The following is a 19,161-nucleotide window of genomic DNA, read 5'->3' as shown; positions in this document are numbered from 1 at the left end:
GAAACCTGCTTTGGCTTATAGGCCTAGTCATGGCATGACCAACGCATTCAACATACTTGAACAGTACAATTAGCTATAACTGATTGACCACCATTTCCAGACGATTGCACCCGCGTGGTCCTGCTGAATGCGGAAAGCGGTGACTACATCAATGCCAACTACGTCAACATGGAAATTCCCCCGACGGCGATCATCAACCGTTACATCGCCACCCAGGGGCCCCTGTCGACCACGGTGAACGACTTTTGGCGGATGGTGCAGCAGGAGAGCAGCCATTTGGTGGTGATGCTGACTACCGTCATGGAGCGAGGCCGTCCCAAGTGTCACCAGTATTGGCCTTCCGCAGACGAAGAACCGCTGCCCCTTTCGGCAGGATTTTCCATCAAATGTCTCCACGAGAAACCGGACGAAACGGGAAGCTTCGTGTTTCGGGATCTGGTGCTCACGGACGAGAAGACGAATGAAACGAGAACCATCCAGCATATGCAGTATCTGGCCTGGCCAGACCATGGCGTACCGGCCGATCCGGAGTTGTTCCTTCAGTTTACAGAGAAGGTACGTGCCGCGCGGAATACTACTCTGCTGCAGGAGATCGAAGCCAGTTTGAAAAATGTCAAATTGCGGACAATGGATGATAATGGAGGTTTGGATTCGTCGGAGCGACGCGTTGTGCACACGGATAGCGATGAAAGTCCAAACGACATGCCCTCCTCCACTTCGGTGCATCAGTAGGTTTTGCCGGACATGCAAGCGAATCAAATTGGGTCCTGAAGTCAATTTTCCGTTTCAGATACATAAGTGCCGCTAATCCACCCATCATCGTTCACTGCTCTGCTGGCATTGGCCGAACGGGGGTTCTGATCCTGATGGATACAGCGCTTGCGTTGATGGAAGCCAAGGAACCCGTCTATCCGCTGGACATTGTACAGGCGATGCGTGATCAACGGGCTTGTATGGTGCAAAACGTGGTAGGTATCAACACATATTCACATTCAATCGTATAACAGATGTCTTCAATAACCGCCGTCCGTCCCTTGCAGAGCCAGTATCGCTTCGTGTGCGAATGCATCTGTGCAGCGTACAGGATGATGGTAACCAAAGAGATAGCGGAAGCCAGAACCACTCCTCCCCCGCCGACAGTGCTCAAAACAATCTCATCCATCAACGGTACTGCACCGTTGGTTTCCTCCAGTGACGATGATTCCAGCTCTCCGCTGGAGGACGTCCCTCCAACATCGCCGGAGCGCAAGGCTCCTCTGGCGGTGGAAACTACAAGCCTTACCACCACTACCACTACCCCCACGACCAACAACGTTACACCCACCAACGGCAACGAAGGTCCTGGTGCTACTGCCATCAACGGGAAAGCCGCAGACACCTGACGAATAGAAACGATTGTCTAGGTTCCTTGTTTGTTTTTTTTCTTCATTCGGACAATTTTATTCTCATCGTCGGTCTTATATTTAAGTTTCATTATTGTTTATCCCTTAATATCATCCCCCTCACCTGAGATATACGAAAGTAAGCAGCTATTAACACACCTACAAACATATTTATCAAACGTAATATACCTAGTTTCTCATCAGCAGTGCTTGTGGCCACGCGGGTCACTCCCACACGCAAATGTATCGCATATTATTAGTGGTTAGGTATCAACGTACATTTTACTACAACTCAATATATCATTTAATCTGTGCTATTAATGTATCAACAACCGTATGTTTCTCTCTCTCTCTCCATAGTAGACTGTAAACAGCGAAGAGAACTTAGTTATACAGATTTGTCTAAACGTTCTTCCCCCAACCATCCATCCCATCCGTTTGTGGTGTCAATTCCTGAAAGTACACGTTCTGTCCATGTTTTCTCACGAACGATTTTTCGATCTAGATTTGAATACGAAATAAAATAAAAACTGTTTGAATAATAAATACCTACCCTGCCTTGTTGAATGTCAGAGAAACACTTTTATCCAGAATTATGAATAATCTTCAACTGAAGGGAACTACAATTACAGTACCCGTTCGATTTTGGCACGATTGGATTTTCGATTGGTTTCCAAAATCGAACGGGTTCTGTACAGACAATTAAGGGCCGTCGGATGTTTTAGAACCAATTTATCACGTCTATCTGTTCATATTATTAAAATGTATGGCATAGTGCTGCCTACATCTTACCTCTAATATCACATTTAGAAAAAAAACAAGGTTTAATCCTTACATAAATCCCGTCAAAACTAGTTTAACTACCAAGAGCGCTTTCCCCGTATGTCAACGGTACCATCGTTGCAATGCTATTAATCAGCGAATCATACCCATGCTGCTGATGCCCATTTGATCCCCCAGTAGTGACGATAGCCCCGGCTGCATTACCCACATCTGTCTCAATCATTTGTACATCATCCTGCTGTCCCACAGTCGGTTGTAATGGCGCAACCGCTGGCGGTTGTTGATAATGATGACCACTATTATCCACGGGGCCAGCGTTCCCATAGACATAGAAATTATCCACTTTGGAAAGGTTGTGGGCAAACCCAGCCGGCCGTATGAGTGGAAATTGTTGATCGTGCTGCTCGTTGACGGTTGGCGGAATCAACGAAAATGCATCCACCGGAGGTTCCGAAGAGTCCTTCTCCACAATGACCACATCGGAGTTGACGCTTTCGCAGAGACGTTCCGGATCTTCTTCAGTCGCCTGCTCGGCTGATTCAGTCGTCGCCCTGCTGGGATCCGGTTCCTCTTGGATGGGATTTGCAATACCCAGTTTATGCTTAGCCCGATGAAGTTGATATTTCACCTCGCTGATGGACACGAAAGCACAGTCCGAACATTTGTACAGCAGATTGGGAGCCACATCGGCGTGCATACGTTCCAGATGTTTCCGATAGGTTGTGCTCTGAATACTGGTGTAATCACAGTAGGAACACCGATACATGTGCGCTTCCGAGTTGTGCCTCATTTTATGCCTCCGCATGGAGTTGTGATCGTTACAGGAGAAATCACAGCTGGAGCATTTGAATCTCTTCTCGTCGGAATGCTTGGCCACGTGCGACTGCAGTAGATATCTGGTTTTAAAGACCATTCCACATATCGAACATTTCATGCGACCCTCAACCAAAGAGCCATCCGGGACGTGTCTACATTCGACGTGCGTCTTAAGGAACTTTTGGTTCGGGAACACCAATCCACATTTCACGCACTTTACTGGTAGAATGGACTGATGCCGGACACTTCGAACCTCCGTCTCCTGCGGTTGACTTTCCTTCGGCAGTTGAATCTGGTGAAGGTCCCGATGCGATCGCCGGTGGTTCCTCAGTTGTTTGTTATTCTTGAAGGCTTTATTGCAGATGGCACAGATGAAGTTCTTCTCGTCCGAGTGTATCTTCATGTGGGTGTTGTTCAGTCTACAGAGGACAGGGGTTTTGAAATTGCACAGGTGGCAGGAATAGAGCTCCATGTCAATCGAGTGTTCCCGCCAGAGATGCGTGTGAAGCGTGTTCCAATTGCGAAATTCCTGCGAGCCGCACTCCGGGCACCGATTGCCTTCCGTAGTCGTACCGTCAGAGGATGGGAGGTGGCATTTTTTGTGATAGGTTAGCGTGTCCGGTTGCCGGAAGCGAGCACCACAGTCGCCTTGGTCGCACTTGTAGCCTTCCTCCATTGGGGTGAGGTTGGTGTAGAGTTTCTTGAGCTTGGTAATACCGGTTTGCCTGGCTCCCTTCGGGCGACCTCTGCTGCGGGCGCGTTCCTTGTCCATCGCCGACGACGTTTGAGCCAGCTGGTATTCGGTGGGATGACTAGTAGGTAAGATGATTTTGATTTGCTCTATTTGATTGAGTGGAGAGTTCGTTGAGTCATGCACTGGAAGCGCCAGGGGAGGCGGTGGCAGAGGAGTAGGTGCATTGGGTTCCATCAAATTGTCCGAAACGTAGATGCGACCTTGCTGCAATTGTGGTGGCTGATAAGCTTGCGGTGGTTGTGGCGGGGGCGGTTCTGGCGGAGGGGATGGCTGGATTGATGGAGGTTCGGACGATGCTGACTCTTGTGGAACCGGAGGATCAAGGTTGATAATCTCTTCAGCACAAACGAAAAGAATGTCTTCGTCCGTATGATGGTACTGCTGCGATTCGGGGGGATTTGGCGGCGGTTGTGGCAACTGCTGATGGTTCATCAGTTCATTTGTATGTGGTGGGATCCTGTGGGAAGAATTGTTTAAATCATATTTGAAGAAAAACCTGTCAAATCAACTCACCGCAAATGATCTGGGGCTTCCTCGTACGTGACGTTTTCCGAAGAATTACCCGGTTCGATTATGATAAAATCGTTATTGAACTCCTGTTGGTAAGGTCCCTGCTCCGTAACGCTACCACAAGCCGAGTCGCATCCCTGCATCTCCTGATACTGATTACCCTCGACATGAAAATCATCCAGATCGGATGGCACCTCGTCCAGTATGTTACCGAAATTGTCCTCCTCCTCCTCCTCCATCGATTGCTGTCCGCCGTTTCCACTCAGATCACTACCCTCCATGCTTTGGGAGCTGTTCGTTGGCGGTAGCAAATTCTGCAACTGTAGCTGATCGATGGTCATCAAATTAAGCTCATCAACGGACTTTAGGTGGATTGTCGGTTGCTTGAGAACGCTGATGTTCTTGATGAATATCTTACTCTTTCTCGTGGCCGGATGCTGTGACTGAACCGATCCGAAATTGGCAACCGTCAACGACGGAGGTGTGGAAATAGTCGGCGGAGTCGAAGAGTTGCTACTGCAGGTTGGCGTCGGAAGAATTACCATATTGAGTCCGGAGAATCCCATCGACGATGGCGTACCGATACTGGACACCGAGGTGGCAGGACTGACCATCGTCGGCGGTGGAGTTGTGTACATACTTTCGCTGCTACTTGCACGACTCATTTCGCATGTGGAAGTAATCGTTGGTGGCGTAATTGGAATCATAGGATTCCTTAGAATGTCCACATTGCGGATAAATATCTTGCTGGGCTGGGGAGTTCCATTCACCGCAGACTCTCCTATGCTGATGGGGGGCGATTGACTGTTGGGGCTCGGCGCAGGAACCACAAAACTGTATTTGCTCTCGTGCAACCCGGAAGGGTTCTGAAAAACGTTGTCCACATTCTGTACGTAGTTTGCATTCTGCAGCAAGGAAACATTACGAATATAGATCTTCCCATTTTGCTGTTGGAGTTGATGCTGTGCTGTTTGCTGCTGCTGATGCTGCTGTTGAGCTTGATGAACATTTTCCTGCTCGATGACATCGGGTTTCTTGAGAAGCTGTACATTCTTGATGTAAATTCGTCTTCGGTTCTGCTCTGGAGCAACCTTTCAAACAAACGAAAACTCAATCAAAATGCTTACCCTAAGACTCATAACTCTTACCGTTGGTTGCGACTCGGACACCGGAGCCACATTAGCATCTTGAATAGAATCTTCACATCCCGTCGATTCTCTGGGTTCCTGCACCCGCGGAAACCTGCGGTCCATGAACAGTGTTACCTCCGACTGCACCATCATGTGATCACTCCCCAGATGCAGTTCCAGCAAATTTCTCTGCCGAAACTTATTCTCACACGCCGGGCAGTTCAGAAACTCGACGGCTTCCCGTTCCCTGTTCGGATGCTTGGTACGCACGTGATCTCTCAGGCTTTGCTCCACCAGCGTAACAAACGGACAAAATTCGCAGCAGTGCACTCTCAGCTCTTCCTCCCGCCGCTCCTGACGGTCCTCTTCCAGGTAGCTCTCGGAAATGCTTGGCAACTGAACCATGGCGGTTCCCTTCTCCAGCGCACGCAAATCTCCCAATTCCCGCTTGATCGGTTCGGATTTGTCCTCGCATTTAATTTCCTCCGAATTATTCCGGGACTGGCTTTGCTGCTGATACTGCTGGTTGATTTGCATCGGCACCTTGACAAATATGCTCGGCAGAAGGACATCGTTCGGTCCGGATGAGGTCACTCCGGTTGAGGTGCAGCTGATTGAGGGCAGAGTGATGATGCTGCTGCTGCCGTTTACCACTGTACTCGACGGAATTGTGACAAAGTACGGTGAAGAGTTGAAATTTAAATGGGTTGGTGATTCGGTGCTCTGCAGCGGTGAATTGAGAGGGTTTGCAGCCAGCTGAGGATAAATCGGGTCAGATTTTAAATAAATCGAAAGATAATTAACAATTGCCGTACCATCGAATCGAAGCCAAGGCTCTCCGAGCAGTGATTCTGGAAAATGTCCATTTCGCTTGAAAGTTCAAGTTTTAAGCGTAATTTTCAACCGATCCGGATAGCTTTCATGGTGCGAATGTGGGTAATCATTGTTTTTTACACGAACTTTTCAATTTTTGCACAAATTTCACTTATTTTCAGTGTAAAAAGTGGAAAAAGTACACTTTGTTTACCTTTCGGAAGGGCGAGGACGATGTATCGCAAAAAGGGCTGCAATGGTTTGACAGTTTCATCAGCTGTTTGTTGTCGATGAGTGTGTTGGTGGGAGATCTTATGCGTGTTTTCCATTTTCCCCAAGAGCATTTTCCCACAAATGCGTCTGTGTTGAGTATGGTGATCAACTGTGGTACCGCTGTCAGAAAGGGGGTGACAACAGCGGTGCCAGATATATGGATATGTCTGTATTTATACAGATTTGTGAAGTCTCGTACAGACCGAGGGGCACGCAATACAAAGAACCGGCGCGTTGAAGTTAAAATGCAATCAAAAGTACTTAAAGTAATTAATGCGTTTTGAAGTAGTACTGACAGTAATTAAAATTATCTATCCTTAATTATTGTAATTTAAAGTATTGAAAATGTAATTAATGGAGTTAAAAAGTAGTTAATGTTCTACATTGTGTAATTAATTTAATTAAAGCAATAGTTAATAAGAGATGAACTAGCCTCAGGCTAAAAATCTCTAAAATAAAGATTTAAAAAAAAAAAAAAGCAATAGTTAATGGAATTAATTTAATTACAGCCGTTGCCTGCGTTGGAGTTAAAGGTTATTGCGTGCTCCTAGGTAGAGACCCAATACAGAACAGACATTATACAGATATTTGAAACTTAATACAGATTTAATGATTTAATGATAATGATGAAAATGCTGAGGTTTTGACAGAACTGTGCTGTGGCTAAAATAGTATTTTACATTTGATCGTCCATATACTGTAGCGCCAAAAGCATGCTGTGGTGGGTTCAAAACTTGACCATCTAAAATGATCAATTGGTTCCTGAAACTTAACATAAAATATACAAAATTATTTTCGAGTGTGGGCATCTTGTTATGATTATGGTACGTTTCTAAGCACCTGGCAGATTTTGTTTGACTGATTACGGACCTGACCTTTTTGACGTTTAATAGTCTTATCTTTTCTAGCACATCTCGTAATTTAAAACAGCATAATGCTTTTTAAATTTTGACTTCGTTGGGGAAATGGCTCTAATGTTGGCCTATGGATCTAAGATTGGGCCCATCGCAAAAAATCTGCTATTTATCAATTCTATCTAGATGAACGCATCATTGGGACGGTACTAATGAATATTTTTGGACGCTATTGAAAATTTAGTCGATTGCTGAATTTATGTACGGGCCCAAATAAGGAGCATTTAGGCCAATTTCCCCTATACTGCTAAAAATAAAATTTGAAAAAATAAAACACAAAAACGCACTTTTTAATTTCAAAAATGCTTATTTATTCCGAGATTTATTCAATTGAGTGTGTGGCGAGCAGTTTTATAGATAAAATACATGTGGGAAATACGTAATCAGCAATACGGCGATATTTTCTAGTGTACAAACAAATACAGACATATGTTTTGCCACTCATACAGACATTTGAAAAAATCATCTGGCATCCCTGCGAGTGGACATTTCATTCTTTGCTCGACTGTTGAGCTGTTCAGTCCGTATTTTCGCTCGAGTTCTCGTTTCGATTTTGTCTTGTTTTGTGCTATTGCGTTGCGCCGTGGAAGTGTCACCACCTTCACCCCTTCTGGCAAGTTTACTTGAACTTGCAAACACGAAACAAATGGTGCATAAACGTGCCAATGAGACAGCACCGGGCCCTTCAAAGAAGATGCCAATCAAGCCCAGCGCGTCGCAGGATCACGCCGGAAAACGAGTTCTGCAAGCTAACCCGTATGCAGTACTCCCGGAAGAAAATGGCGATGGTGACGCCGTTCCCATTGCTAGAAGAGAGCGGATTTCCCCGCTTTTCACGCCGGTGAAGGATGTTGCCAAGCTGGGTGCCGAACTGGCAAAACACAAGCTGCTGCCTCGCTTCAAGCTTTGCAGCATCGGTACCAAAATCATGTGCTCCAATCTGGAGGAGTACAAACAAATAGGATGTTCCCTGAAGAACAACAACGTGGACTTCTTTACGCATGATCTGCCATCGAGAAAGCCACTGTAGGTGGTTTTGCGTGGATTACCGTCATTCGAAGCGGCTGCGGTGAAATCCGAGCTGGAGTGGCTTGGGCTCAAGCGAGGGGCAAATCATTATTTGGTGTGCTGAATCGAAAATACATTTTCTTAAAAAAAATACTTAAAAATCTATTAATACTCGAAAAGTTACCAATGCATCGTGAAATGCACATATTACATTAATACACATGAAATGCATTAAAATGCAGCATACAATTTCAATTATATTTAAATGCACAAAAATACCTTATTTCAGGCAAATACGCCACTAATACGTCAATGCATCAATAAATCAGTAATGCTTTTGTAATACGTCAGTTGAGACTTCAATACATGCCAATACCATAGAGGTAACTCTAAGACTAGAAGGTCCTGAAGAAACGTGCTCAACTTTTTGGCTCAGCTCTGGTACTATCTTAGGTCCCAAGCTAATCGATGCACCCCTCGAAACATAGTTTCCATGAACCCCTCATTTTATCTGTCAAACTTTCATAGCGAATCAAAACAAACATTGTGTAGTACTAGAATTTTGACTAGAATGGGATACGTTAATCGATTTGCTTGGGACCAATAGGCTAGTCAAGTAGTGAGCCAATACGCTTTGAACTGTCATAGGATTTTCCTGCGAGTTTTTGAAGTGATTGGATGATTTTAGCAGGCGTTGGCCAGATGGGAGGACCAAGCAGCTTGCTCGGGTCGATGAGGCGCTCATCTGGACTGCCCCACTTGAAGACCAATGTCAATAGGCTAACCAAAATTATCCAGGTCAGGATGGTGGATCTCAGTAATAACGATTTTGCCAACAAGATTCGCTCTCTCCCAGATTCTTTCACTTTCCTCTGTTGACCAGAACTCGGACCCATCCCTAATCATAACCGCAGTTGAAAAGGCCAATGCTCTTGACCAACATTTTGTGATTTCACATCATCTTAGCCAAACCATGGTGAGCCCCCATGAGCCTGCCGTACTGGAGGCAATGTCTAGAGTCGCTGACACCCCCGAAGTAGTGCATGATGATAGTAGAATATTGGATGATGAGATGATAGCAGCTATTGGACGCACTAAAAACATGAAGGCCGCGGGTATGGATGATGTAGTCAACCTCGAGTTGAAAAACTTGAGTATTGACTTATTCAACCATCTTACCGTTATCTTCAATAAATGTTTGGAGCTTGGCTACTTCCCTGCATGCTTGAAGTTAGCCAGTGATTCCAATACGCAAGCCTGGCAAAGATCCTACCAGTGCCAAAAGCTATCGCCCCATCAGCCTCTTGTCCTCCATATCGAAGCTATTCGAAAAGTTGATACTCAGCCGTCTGCTGGTGTTTTCAAATGATGATAACATTTTTCTCAAAGAGCAATTCTGGTTTAGGAAAGCCCACCAACTCGCATGGGTTACTAGCATCATCAAGCGGAACAAGCCCTTTTCCAATACATCTGCCATGGCATTGTTGGACGTCGAGAAGGCTTTCGACAATGTCTGGCATGATGGCCTAGTGTACAAGCTGCATCGATACAAGTTTCCGATCTACCTCGTGAAGATCATCAAAAACTACTTGTCGGGTAGATCATTCCAGGTCAACTTGAACAATGTCCCCTCTGATACGTTCGACGTTGATGCAGGGGTCCCCTCAGGGTAGCCTGCTTGGGCCTATCCTATTCAACATTTTCACGTTAAACGTTCCTCCCCTGCCGGGTGGTGGTATCCTGTCTATGTTCGCAGATGACACCTCCGACATCTATAAGGGTCGAGTGATCCGTCTTCTGACGAGTAAACTACAATGAGGCCTGGATGCTCTGTCCGACTATTTCAATAGCTGGAAAATTTGTATCAATGCAGCTAAAACACAAACCAATCTATTTCCACACTCGAATTCACCCCGGCTTGTTCCACCTCCTAACGTCAAAGTCCATCTTGATAGCACTCCCATTGAATGGTCGAGTGAAGTAGTCTACACAGTTCGAAAAAGTAGTGTAAATTTCTATTCAATATGATGCACATAAATGGAGCGTCATATATCATATAGGTTTACATTATATGTTATGTAAAGTTCTGAGACATTTCATGCAATGTAGCAAATATTGTATACAAAAACCCATCTTTGTAAACAACATTGCTTACAAGTTGCTCGGTTGCGTGAAATGAAATACAAGTTTACGTGAATGAATGTTTACATCACTATTAAAATCCAGAATTTTTATCTGTGTACCTTGGTTTCACCCTCTATAGCAAATTGCTATTCCGAGCCCATGTGGACAAGACATCCACCAAGTGTAACATCTTGATCAGGTCGCTCTACCCTCAGATTAAAACAAGTTTGCTGTCCCCAAACAGATCATTCTGCCAGCTATTGAGTATGGTATGCCAATCTGGGAGAGTTGTGCTAAGTTCCACCACCTGAAGCATCAGAGGATCCAAAACAGCCGGCACCGGTGGTGTAGTGGTAAGCGTGACTGCTTTCTAACACCCCAATGGGTCTGGGTTCAATCCCAGCCAAGGTCGGTGGGATTTTTCTGAGGCATAAAAATCTCTGGTCACGGAAGTAAAGCCGTTGGCCGGCCAATGTGTGTTGTGAATGGGTGCAATATCCTACGCAGGTGTGGAAGCTGCCTTCCTGCACATTCGGTTGCAATCGATGTCCGTCGGTGATTGGCACCAGATTGCGGAACAGAGACCGACGTTAAATAAAGGAAAAGAAGAAGAAGAAGAAGAAGAAGAAGAAGAGGATCCAAAACAAGATCCTCAGAATGATCCTTAACAGTCCACCACGAACTCGTAATTCTGAGATTCACCACCTGCTGGCCGAACACTCGAGGAGCGAAAGACGTCCACACTGGAAAGGTTCAGAGTCACCTGTCTGCGATCAAACCACCAGAACCTAGTTCAAGTAGTTAGGTAGGTTTCTGTGCTCAAGTAGGTAGGTTATCAATTTTTTTTAAATTCAAACGGAAACAAGTCCTTAAAAGGGTATCGTGTTAATTAGCGCTAAACGCAATCATCACATTAGAAAAACCTATTTACTAGAACAAAGTTGAAGAGCCAAAGGCTAACCAATTGAAATGTAAAACGAAATGTTGAAACTTAAAAAACCTACAAATAAACGTAAATTTTACTATTACCACTCAGTGGACGAGTTATTAACGAAAGAGAAAGTCGATGAAGCTTGTAGGGTAGGATGGTGCAAAACGCACCCTTTAAGCAAAATCGTCAATGGCTGGCGAATGGAAGCTAAAATCAAGAAGAAAGTAATGGCGTTTGGTTCATTACCATGTTTTCTACAAAGATCGAGTGATTTAGAACTACAAAAGGATGATTTTCCATGACTTTCAAGGTATTTTCTAAATTGCTTCCAAAATGATAGCGGGGCAAAACGCCTGATTCATGATGCAATATGCACCACAACATTGGGACAAGACGCACGACAACAATGGCCAAAATGCACCACAACATTGGGGTAAAATGCACCCCATGGTAAACAAACCATAACCCCTGCAAGTAGATAATACAAAGGGATGCGGTATTTCAAATGATTATTTCTTTATGTTACATCAGAAATAAGGTCTCAAAATCTCAATAGAATGTTAAACTGTGATTCATCAAGTAAAATATCTAAAAAATATACGAAACGTAAATTTGATATTTTTGTTTTTTGTGATATATGATGTTAAAAGCTTAATTTACAGTCGATGATTTTAACAACTGTGTCCTGTTTTGCACAAAATGTAATTTTTTTAAGGAATCAGCAGGTCAATACATGATTTTATGATCAAGAATTATTTGTGAAACCTCCAGTTGAAAACAATCACAAACCGTTACCCTGAAAATGCATCTGAGGAAAAGTTATCGCTGTTTTTCTAAAAGTGGGCATTTTACCCCAGGGGTGCATTATGGGCTGTTCTCCCTTATTATTATTTTTTTCTGAAAACGAAATTCAGTTTGCTACATTTCGATTAGATGAGTCGTTTTCGTGCTATGATTTATTGATAAATATCGAATACGCCATTTTGAAAAATTAGGCGAGAGTAAAAATTGCCGAATTTCAGCACATTGCCTCGAGCCGATAGTAGGACGTAAATTAGATCAAAAACCCTACTCTAATAAAAATCGTATGGTTATTTTGCTTAACGACGTGTTCGGGTTATCATCCAAAACATTTATGGAAAAAGTTAGATTATTTGGGTTATCGTTCGTTTATGGTATTTGTTTATTAGGGTATTTACAAATGTGTGTGTGTGTATTCCTTATAACCCCACTGGCCGGCAGTGTTATTATGGAAGAACTTTCTCTACAATGTCGCATTTTATTATGGTCATTGTAGACAGCTTTAGTCCGGGAGTTAGAAAATGATAGCTCTATTGGTGTTGACGGCAACACTGTAGCTCTTTACTCCTATGGTAAAATCCATAAGCAAACGTCAGACTGTGCGTGAAACATGGCGGACTTCATACTATCCTTTCACTCCATCGAAAAATCCCATAAGAAACTGTCAATCTTTTCTAGAAGAGACAATTTTTCGACACCAATTGCAGATCCAGCAACCCATTTCAGAATGTCTGGAGAGTCACGCCCATTCCGAGGTTACTTTCACTTACAGTAAGCCCCGCATGTATGCATCACCGTTACAAATATGGAAATTGGTATTACATACACACTTCCAGGTTCGAAAATATTCTTTTCAAACCTGGCACGTATTTAATTTATGTTTTTTTTTACGTAGGACTACGTCTTTGATTTCTATATGGGGGTACACTTTGTGAAAACCAAAAATAGAACATGTAACAAATTAAGAAAGATTTTGAACGTTAATAACTCAGCTGCCCCTGGTCCAATTTCAATAATTTTATCACCAATCGATCAGAAATATGGCTACGCATCGATAACAATGCTTCCGAATGTTGATTTTTAACAAGAAACTATTGAAAAACTGGTAAATGTCCAGCATTGTCCAAAAGCGTTGAATTAACTAACAAATCCACCAATTACCTACGTGCATATGCTGCTTCCCCAGCACAGTCGTCAGAGAGTAGTAAGTAGACGAAACAAGTCGAAGTGGCATTCGCCTCCGATCCTCGGGCGCGCGCGAATAGGGAGGATGGAATTGCGTAATATTTTACACACTCATCGCCATATTCAGAACCAAACTCAAATTCTTCGAGATAACCACCATCCGTCGTCTGGCTCGCCGTGGCGGTGTCTGGCGTATCTCCGGTCTGATTTACGAGGTGTGCTGAAGGTGTTCCTGAAAAATGAGATCCGTGATGCTGTCACCTACACTAAACACGCCAAGCGTAAGCGGCCATGGATGTCATCTACGTTTTGAAGTGACAGAGACGCACTCTGTTTGGTTTCGAAGGTTAAATCATCACCAACTTTGGCAAGAAAACGGCTCTTTTCAGGGCCACCAAGCTTATTACAGTAAAGAGTAGGAATAGAATTCATCTGCCTGTTTGTCCACATTCAGAACCAACGACCACACAAAATGCACATGTAATCAAACTGGAAGCAGAGGTATAAATTATTTTGATCAACCTTGATCAACTTTGAATCGCCACGGCCGGATATTTTTGATGGAAGAAGCAACAATCTAGCTTCTAATTCGACGAAGACGGCAGGAAACATTTGTGAAGCCGAGTTATTTACGAAAGAGAGTGTCGATGAAGAGAATCGATCAATGTAGATAGGACCTATTTAAAAGTGACGCGAGATTTGTTTTCGGTACTGAGCTCCAATGCTACCGACGCCAGGGAGGCAGCTCCCACACCTAGACCCTACCAATCAACCCATCAACTCAACCGGGGACCAACGGCTTTACTTCCCGAAGGAAGGCGTGATCAGAGATGTTATGCCTTAGAACATGCCGGTGGAGCCGACTGAGATTGGACCCACTGATATCTTTCAAGGTGATATCACGGCGAATGAGATCGACCCAAATTTGAGTTTAGTTATCTCAGAAATAAGAAATAAAGTGCAGGAACTCAGCGATGATTAAATTTGCCTCATGTTTTCTCAGATTTTTCCAGGATTTTCCAGGGAAAAATTCCCGAATTTGAGGAAAGTAAAGATTGGATTCACTCAGTGTATTGGTACTACTCCGAGACTAAAAATTTTTTTCATCAAATTTCCTCATTTTCTGGCAGATTTTTTAGGTTTTGCACAGGAAACCATGAGACAAATATACTCATCGCTGAGTTCCTGCACTTTTGGCGATTATGAGTGAACTAAACTCAAATTTGGGTCGTTCTCATTCGCCGTGTACGCAAAAGGAAAAGAGGCAGTGTCGCTACTTGATAGCAAACTAGTCATAATCCCCCTTATTCTGCGAGTCACGTGACTCTCTCTCACCGGTGAGGTGACAATTGTCACCTCGTGTGAGGTGACTCTCCATGCAAATCAAATGGAGAGTCACCTCACACGAGGTGACTATTGTCACCTCACCGGTGAGAGAGAGTCACGTGACTCGCAGAATAGGGGGGAATGGGAGGAGTCTTTGTAGCTTTCATACCACTACTTGGTTGCACATCATTCTGCTTTAACCTGAAAAGATATAAAAGAGCGCTGCTGTATGGTGAACAGCAACTCCTTTACACCTAACAAGCAACAATTGTTGTGGCAAAGAAGGAACAGGTCTGGTAAAGGAGGCGCCAAGAGTCATCGAAAAGTTCTTCGAGATAACCGCCTTCGGTCGTCTGGCTCGCCGTGGTGGTGTCAAACGTATCTCCGGTCTGATCTACGAGGTGTGCTGAAGGTGTTCCTGGACAATGAGGTCCGTGATGCTGTCACCTACACTAAACACGCCAAGCGTAAGTGGCCATGGATGTAGTCTTTAATAAAAAATGGCCCTTTTCAGGGCCATCAAGCTTACATCAGTAAAGAGTTAGAATAGAATTTATCTGTGCTTGTTTGTCCATATTCAGAACCACAAGCCCCCAACGATCACACAAAAAGCTCTCCAGAGTTGTAATCTTGTAACCAAACTTGGAAGCAGGGGTGCAAGTGATTTTGATTGATTCTCTTAATCAACTTTCTCTTTGAAAAAAATTACTACAAATTTGGTACACCTACAATTCAAAAACGGAAAGAGTTGAGATAATAGATAATTGATCAATTAAAAGAACTAAATGCTCTTCACATCTATTCCGTCCACTAGCGGTCCTACGTCAAGCTTCCGTTCGTGCCCCTTGGCACAGACCCTTCTACTTTTTAATTGTAAAATGTATTTGGACTGGTCTCACCATGTTAATTTGATCCCCCAAACCATGGGTTCTGTAATTTTGATTTTCTCTAAGCTTCGCATCAAATTTCGTGATGCACCTTTGTCGTAATACCTACTTCCTTTAACGAACACAAATTTTCTTGCATTGCTATGGTCATCTTGGAGGAGGTTCGCGTCTAGTGCTTTCCCCAGGAACAGTTCGGGGCCACCAACTGCCACCCGTCCAGTCTTGGGCGTATCCAGCGAGGCATCTTTCATATTGGTCGCAAACTCCGACACCGGCGAGAGACCAGCAGCCGAGCACTTTTGCACCGAATTACCACCAAAACTCGCGATAGACACATTATCAATTCGTTCCCGGGCGAATTCACCAACCGGACCGATCTCTCAATAGAACTACACGCCGATAGTGTATCATTCGAACTCGGAGAACCGGGCTCCCGGGAGGCAATGGAAACCGACACCGAACAATGGAACTGAAGCTGCGTTGTATATTTTGGAGGTTAGCTTCAAGGTTAGGCCGAGCCACTCAAGGCAAAACACGATATATCACTTGAAACTAAATTTCAGCACACAAATTAACAAATGTAAAGTCAAAAAGTGTTTATTCGCTTACGAAAAATACACAGCAAAAGGAAAACATGTCAGCTTTCAAGCGCGGCCTATTGCGATCGCTTTTTTCTCCGTGTGTGGAACATCATCAAAAACCCTACTTACAAATCAAGTGAAATTCCGAGTTCATCAACCGATTGAGGCTTTTTTGTTTAATAAAAAGGATGTTTCTAGGCATAAAAATAGAATGAGTAAATGCGATGATTTGTGGCTAAAATGCAATTAAATCTATTTTAAACACTTTGGGCCTTATTACGGGTGTCACTACACGGTGATAAGGAAGTGATATTCGGAATAAGAGCCGTGGCCGTGATTGCCGTACAAATCAAATGGAAATCATTTCGCCGTGACGACAAGTGATAAGTTTTCACCGTGAAGTGACATCCGTAATAAGCCCCTTTAAAAACTCAACGGGACGAGCAGACAGACACAGGGATGAGTTCTTTCTTAGCAATGAAACCTTGCGCGCGGTCGTTCTATTGGTAAAAAGTTTTTCCATCTTTAATATTCTCCATATACTGTTCCAGTCGGTTCTCCTTCTCTTTCCTACACATATTATCCCCGTAGCATTTAGCATTTTCTTGTTAAATGTTTTAAACTTGGCCAAAATGTGAGTGCGAGTGCGAGGTTCACACACGCACACACACACTTGTCCCTAATTCATCGTCAAATCGCTAGGGGGGTGTTTACAAATCCTACATATTTTATGGATGTTATTGGTTGTTTTTCTTTGTATTTTTATTTTCCTCCTCTCAATGATATCGATCGCGTTTTGTTCAAATGACTATTTTTATATCGACATACTGCGACTGCTATATGCGCGTTTCGTGTGTGTATATTTAGATTACTTTCAAATAGTTTGTGTTTGTGTGTGTGTGTTTTTTTGATAAATGTCGGCTGTAAGTGGGTTTATTCGATTAATTTCATCCTTTTTTCTGTTTCATGTGTGTATAATTATATTCGATGAGGCTGGCATTTAGTGATTGTGATTTCTTGTTCTCGGTTGATTCCTTCAGTTAGTCTATTATAGCAAAAGAGTTTTAGTGTGTTTGTGTAATAATTGTGTCTGGGCGATCCATGAATACGTAATGCCTAATAAATTGTTATGTATTGTGGGATTTCATTTTCTTTTAATATGGAACACAGAGTTTCTTCTTTTTTTTTTCGTTCATTACAAATAGCACGTCACGCATGCACGCACACACAGGCATAAAACATTTTCACAAAATACATCATCCTCCAAAAAATGGGGGGGGGGGGGAGAAGCGGTTTGCATACTTGCTGGCGCCCGGGGCTCAAGCAGTCTCAGTTCTTTGCTGTTTTGCTACCTCTTCTTCATCTATGTTTGTTCTGATGGATTTTTTTATTGGGAATTTGCTTAAGTACGCGTTTCCTCTCCCTAATAACACGATTGTTCAGCATTTGACTTTTGTTTGCTTTTGCTTCGCCTGAAGACCGGATCCACCTAAAAGCTAAGTATTCCTAACAACATATCGTATGTGATTCTACACAAATAATAAAGCGCCTTATGAAACACTATCACTGCCAAGAGAGAAGGGGTATTTTGCCTTTTGGATGCATTCTAAACATTAATGAAATAAGTTAAAAGAAAGGACAAATTTCTACATAAATTTTCAGAGCATAGAAGCGACAGAGTTAATCCGTAGGCTACTGGTAAAAATATGTATATGCGCATAATAAGCTTACTAAGGTTAATAAAATTACATTTTTTACATAATTTTTATTTTGTCGGTTCTATGGCGAAAGGATAATCATTTTTTGTTTATAATGTAAACTTAGTTCGTGTTTTCTTTTTAAGTATGAAATCGTCAGTGCTGCTATTACAGTTCTATTATATAAAGTTGTATAAAGCAATCTCTCACTTAGTTGAGTTGGGTTGGTTCCACACATCGTTTCGTCGTCTTGGTTTTTAGTTTAAAACGTATAGAGGGCAGCTGAAATCTACGATTGTTTGAATCAACGGAAATCTCCAAACACACACTCGGACAAGCTTCAGGGTATGGTGGATTAATTTATTGGACACAATCTCGTTGATAAATCAAATCACTTAACAGGTATATATATCGTAATTTGTAATGGTTTCCTAAGTTCCAACAGTGAATCAAAAAATATTTCAATAGGAGTGGCGCTACCTCGACTCGATTGAGTTCGACACATCACTAAAACTACGCCACAACAGAGCACAACATCCAAGTAGAAAACTGCCGGGTGCGCCTCTCCCAAATTATAAAACGAATTGAAGTAAGGGAACAAAAATCATAATAACAAAAACAAAGAAATAAACAACTAGAGCATAAAATTTGAATACTAGATATAGAAAACCAAAAAATATAATCATGTCTGCTTGGTTGCCCACAATGTTCGGCTCAGACAGATAAAACTATAACAGAATCTTTAAATGAGTTCCAAAAAATAAATAGACATTGCTAATAATTGTGTGAGTGATGGAGTGTAGTTGTGTTTGTTTGTGTGTGTGTGTATCTTGATTTCCGATTACTTAAAACAAACACCGCTCCTTTTTGAGTTTAGTTTGCTTCCACGCTGGGAGCTGATCGAACTCGGCCTTGGTAAGGCCCAGCCCTTCCGGGTAGTCCTGCTCGTGGAGGTACAGTTCCAGCTTGGTCGGGTCGACACCCTCTGGTAGCGGACGTTCCAGCAGCACCGACAGGGGATACTCCTTGCGCGACAGAAGCGAGAGACTGCTGGCAATTGGTTGCGGGGCGGATTTACGGCCATCCTGCGAGAAACGGGATTGGAAAGAAAGGGAAGAATGTCGGTTGGTAACTGTTGTTGGCTCTGAAAATGTTATCCTCAGAACTTCGATAACAGAGTAACGGCAAACAGAGTTATTTAGAACATAAAATTGATCTCGTTAGGTTAAAAAGGGAGGCTGGTATT

At 43.2% G+C, this 19,161-nt stretch overlaps 3 protein-coding genes across 12 annotated transcripts in view; 1 reads left to right on the top strand and 2 right to left on the bottom strand.

The window, feature by feature from the left end:
* Ptpmeg (protein tyrosine phosphatase Meg) overlaps window positions 1–1,928 on the top strand; it is a 30,745-nt gene extending 28,817 nt beyond the window's left edge. The window contains exons 8-10 of the mRNA XM_065230123.1: window positions 101–728; window positions 791–968; window positions 1,041–1,928. Coding sequence (XP_065086195.1) covers window positions 101–728; window positions 791–968; window positions 1,041–1,382 — 1,148 coding nt within the window. The 3' untranslated portion in view covers window positions 1,383–1,928. The remainder of the gene's footprint in view (window positions 1–100; window positions 729–790; window positions 969–1,040) is intronic.
* A 239-nt stretch (window positions 1,929–2,167) lies between these two features.
* On the bottom strand, window positions 2,168–6,413 carry LOC135708218 (uncharacterized). Its single transcript, XM_065230222.1, has 4 exons — window positions 6,191–6,413; window positions 5,394–6,131; window positions 4,249–5,336; window positions 2,168–4,192 (listed from the first exon to the last, which is right to left on the bottom strand). The coding sequence occupies exons 1-4, from the start codon at window positions 6,239–6,241 to the stop codon at window positions 2,239–2,241; spliced, it is 3,831 nt and encodes a 1,276-aa protein (XP_065086294.1). The 5' UTR covers window positions 6,242–6,413; the 3' UTR covers window positions 2,168–2,238.
* Window positions 6,414–18,691: 12,278 nt separating this feature from the next.
* The window catches only part of Svil (Supervillin), an 807,253-nt gene continuing 806,783 nt past the window's right edge, over window positions 18,692–19,161 (bottom strand). For 8 of the 10 annotated variants that reach the window (XM_065230080.1, XM_065230078.1, XM_065230079.1 and 5 more), the window contains one exon: window positions 18,692–19,000. In XM_065230080.1, the coding sequence (XP_065086152.1) occupies window positions 18,761–19,000 (240 nt within the window). In that variant the 3' untranslated portion in view covers window positions 18,692–18,760. The remainder of the gene's footprint in view (window positions 19,001–19,161) is intronic. The other 2 variants (XM_065230083.1, XM_065230084.1) reach the window with 1 other exon arrangement.

Source organism: Ochlerotatus camptorhynchus, unplaced genomic scaffold, assembly GCF_037179485.1.
Source record: "Ochlerotatus camptorhynchus isolate MF236.1 unplaced genomic scaffold, CSIRO-AGI_Acam_v1.1 ptg000328l, whole genome shotgun sequence".
Taxonomy (NCBI): domain Eukaryota; kingdom Metazoa; phylum Arthropoda; class Insecta; order Diptera; family Culicidae; genus Ochlerotatus; species Ochlerotatus camptorhynchus.
Note: the sequence above shows the minus strand (reverse complement) of the source record. Positions and strands in the feature narration are given on the sequence as shown.

Excerpts from the sequence above, each read along its gene's own strand:
- LOC135708218 (XM_065230222.1), bottom strand. The coding sequence starts at position 6,241 with ATGGACATTTTCCAGAATCACTGCTCGGAGAGCCTTGGCTTCGATTCG. Across the intron at positions 5,337-5,393 it reads TGTCCGAGTCGCAACCAACG|GTTGCTCCAGAGCAGAACCG; the intron begins GTAAGAGTTATG and ends TTTGTTTGAAAG. Across the intron at positions 4,193-4,248 it reads GAAGCCCCAGATCATTTGCG|GATCCCACCACATACAAATG; the intron begins GTGAGTTGATTT and ends TTCTTCCCACAG.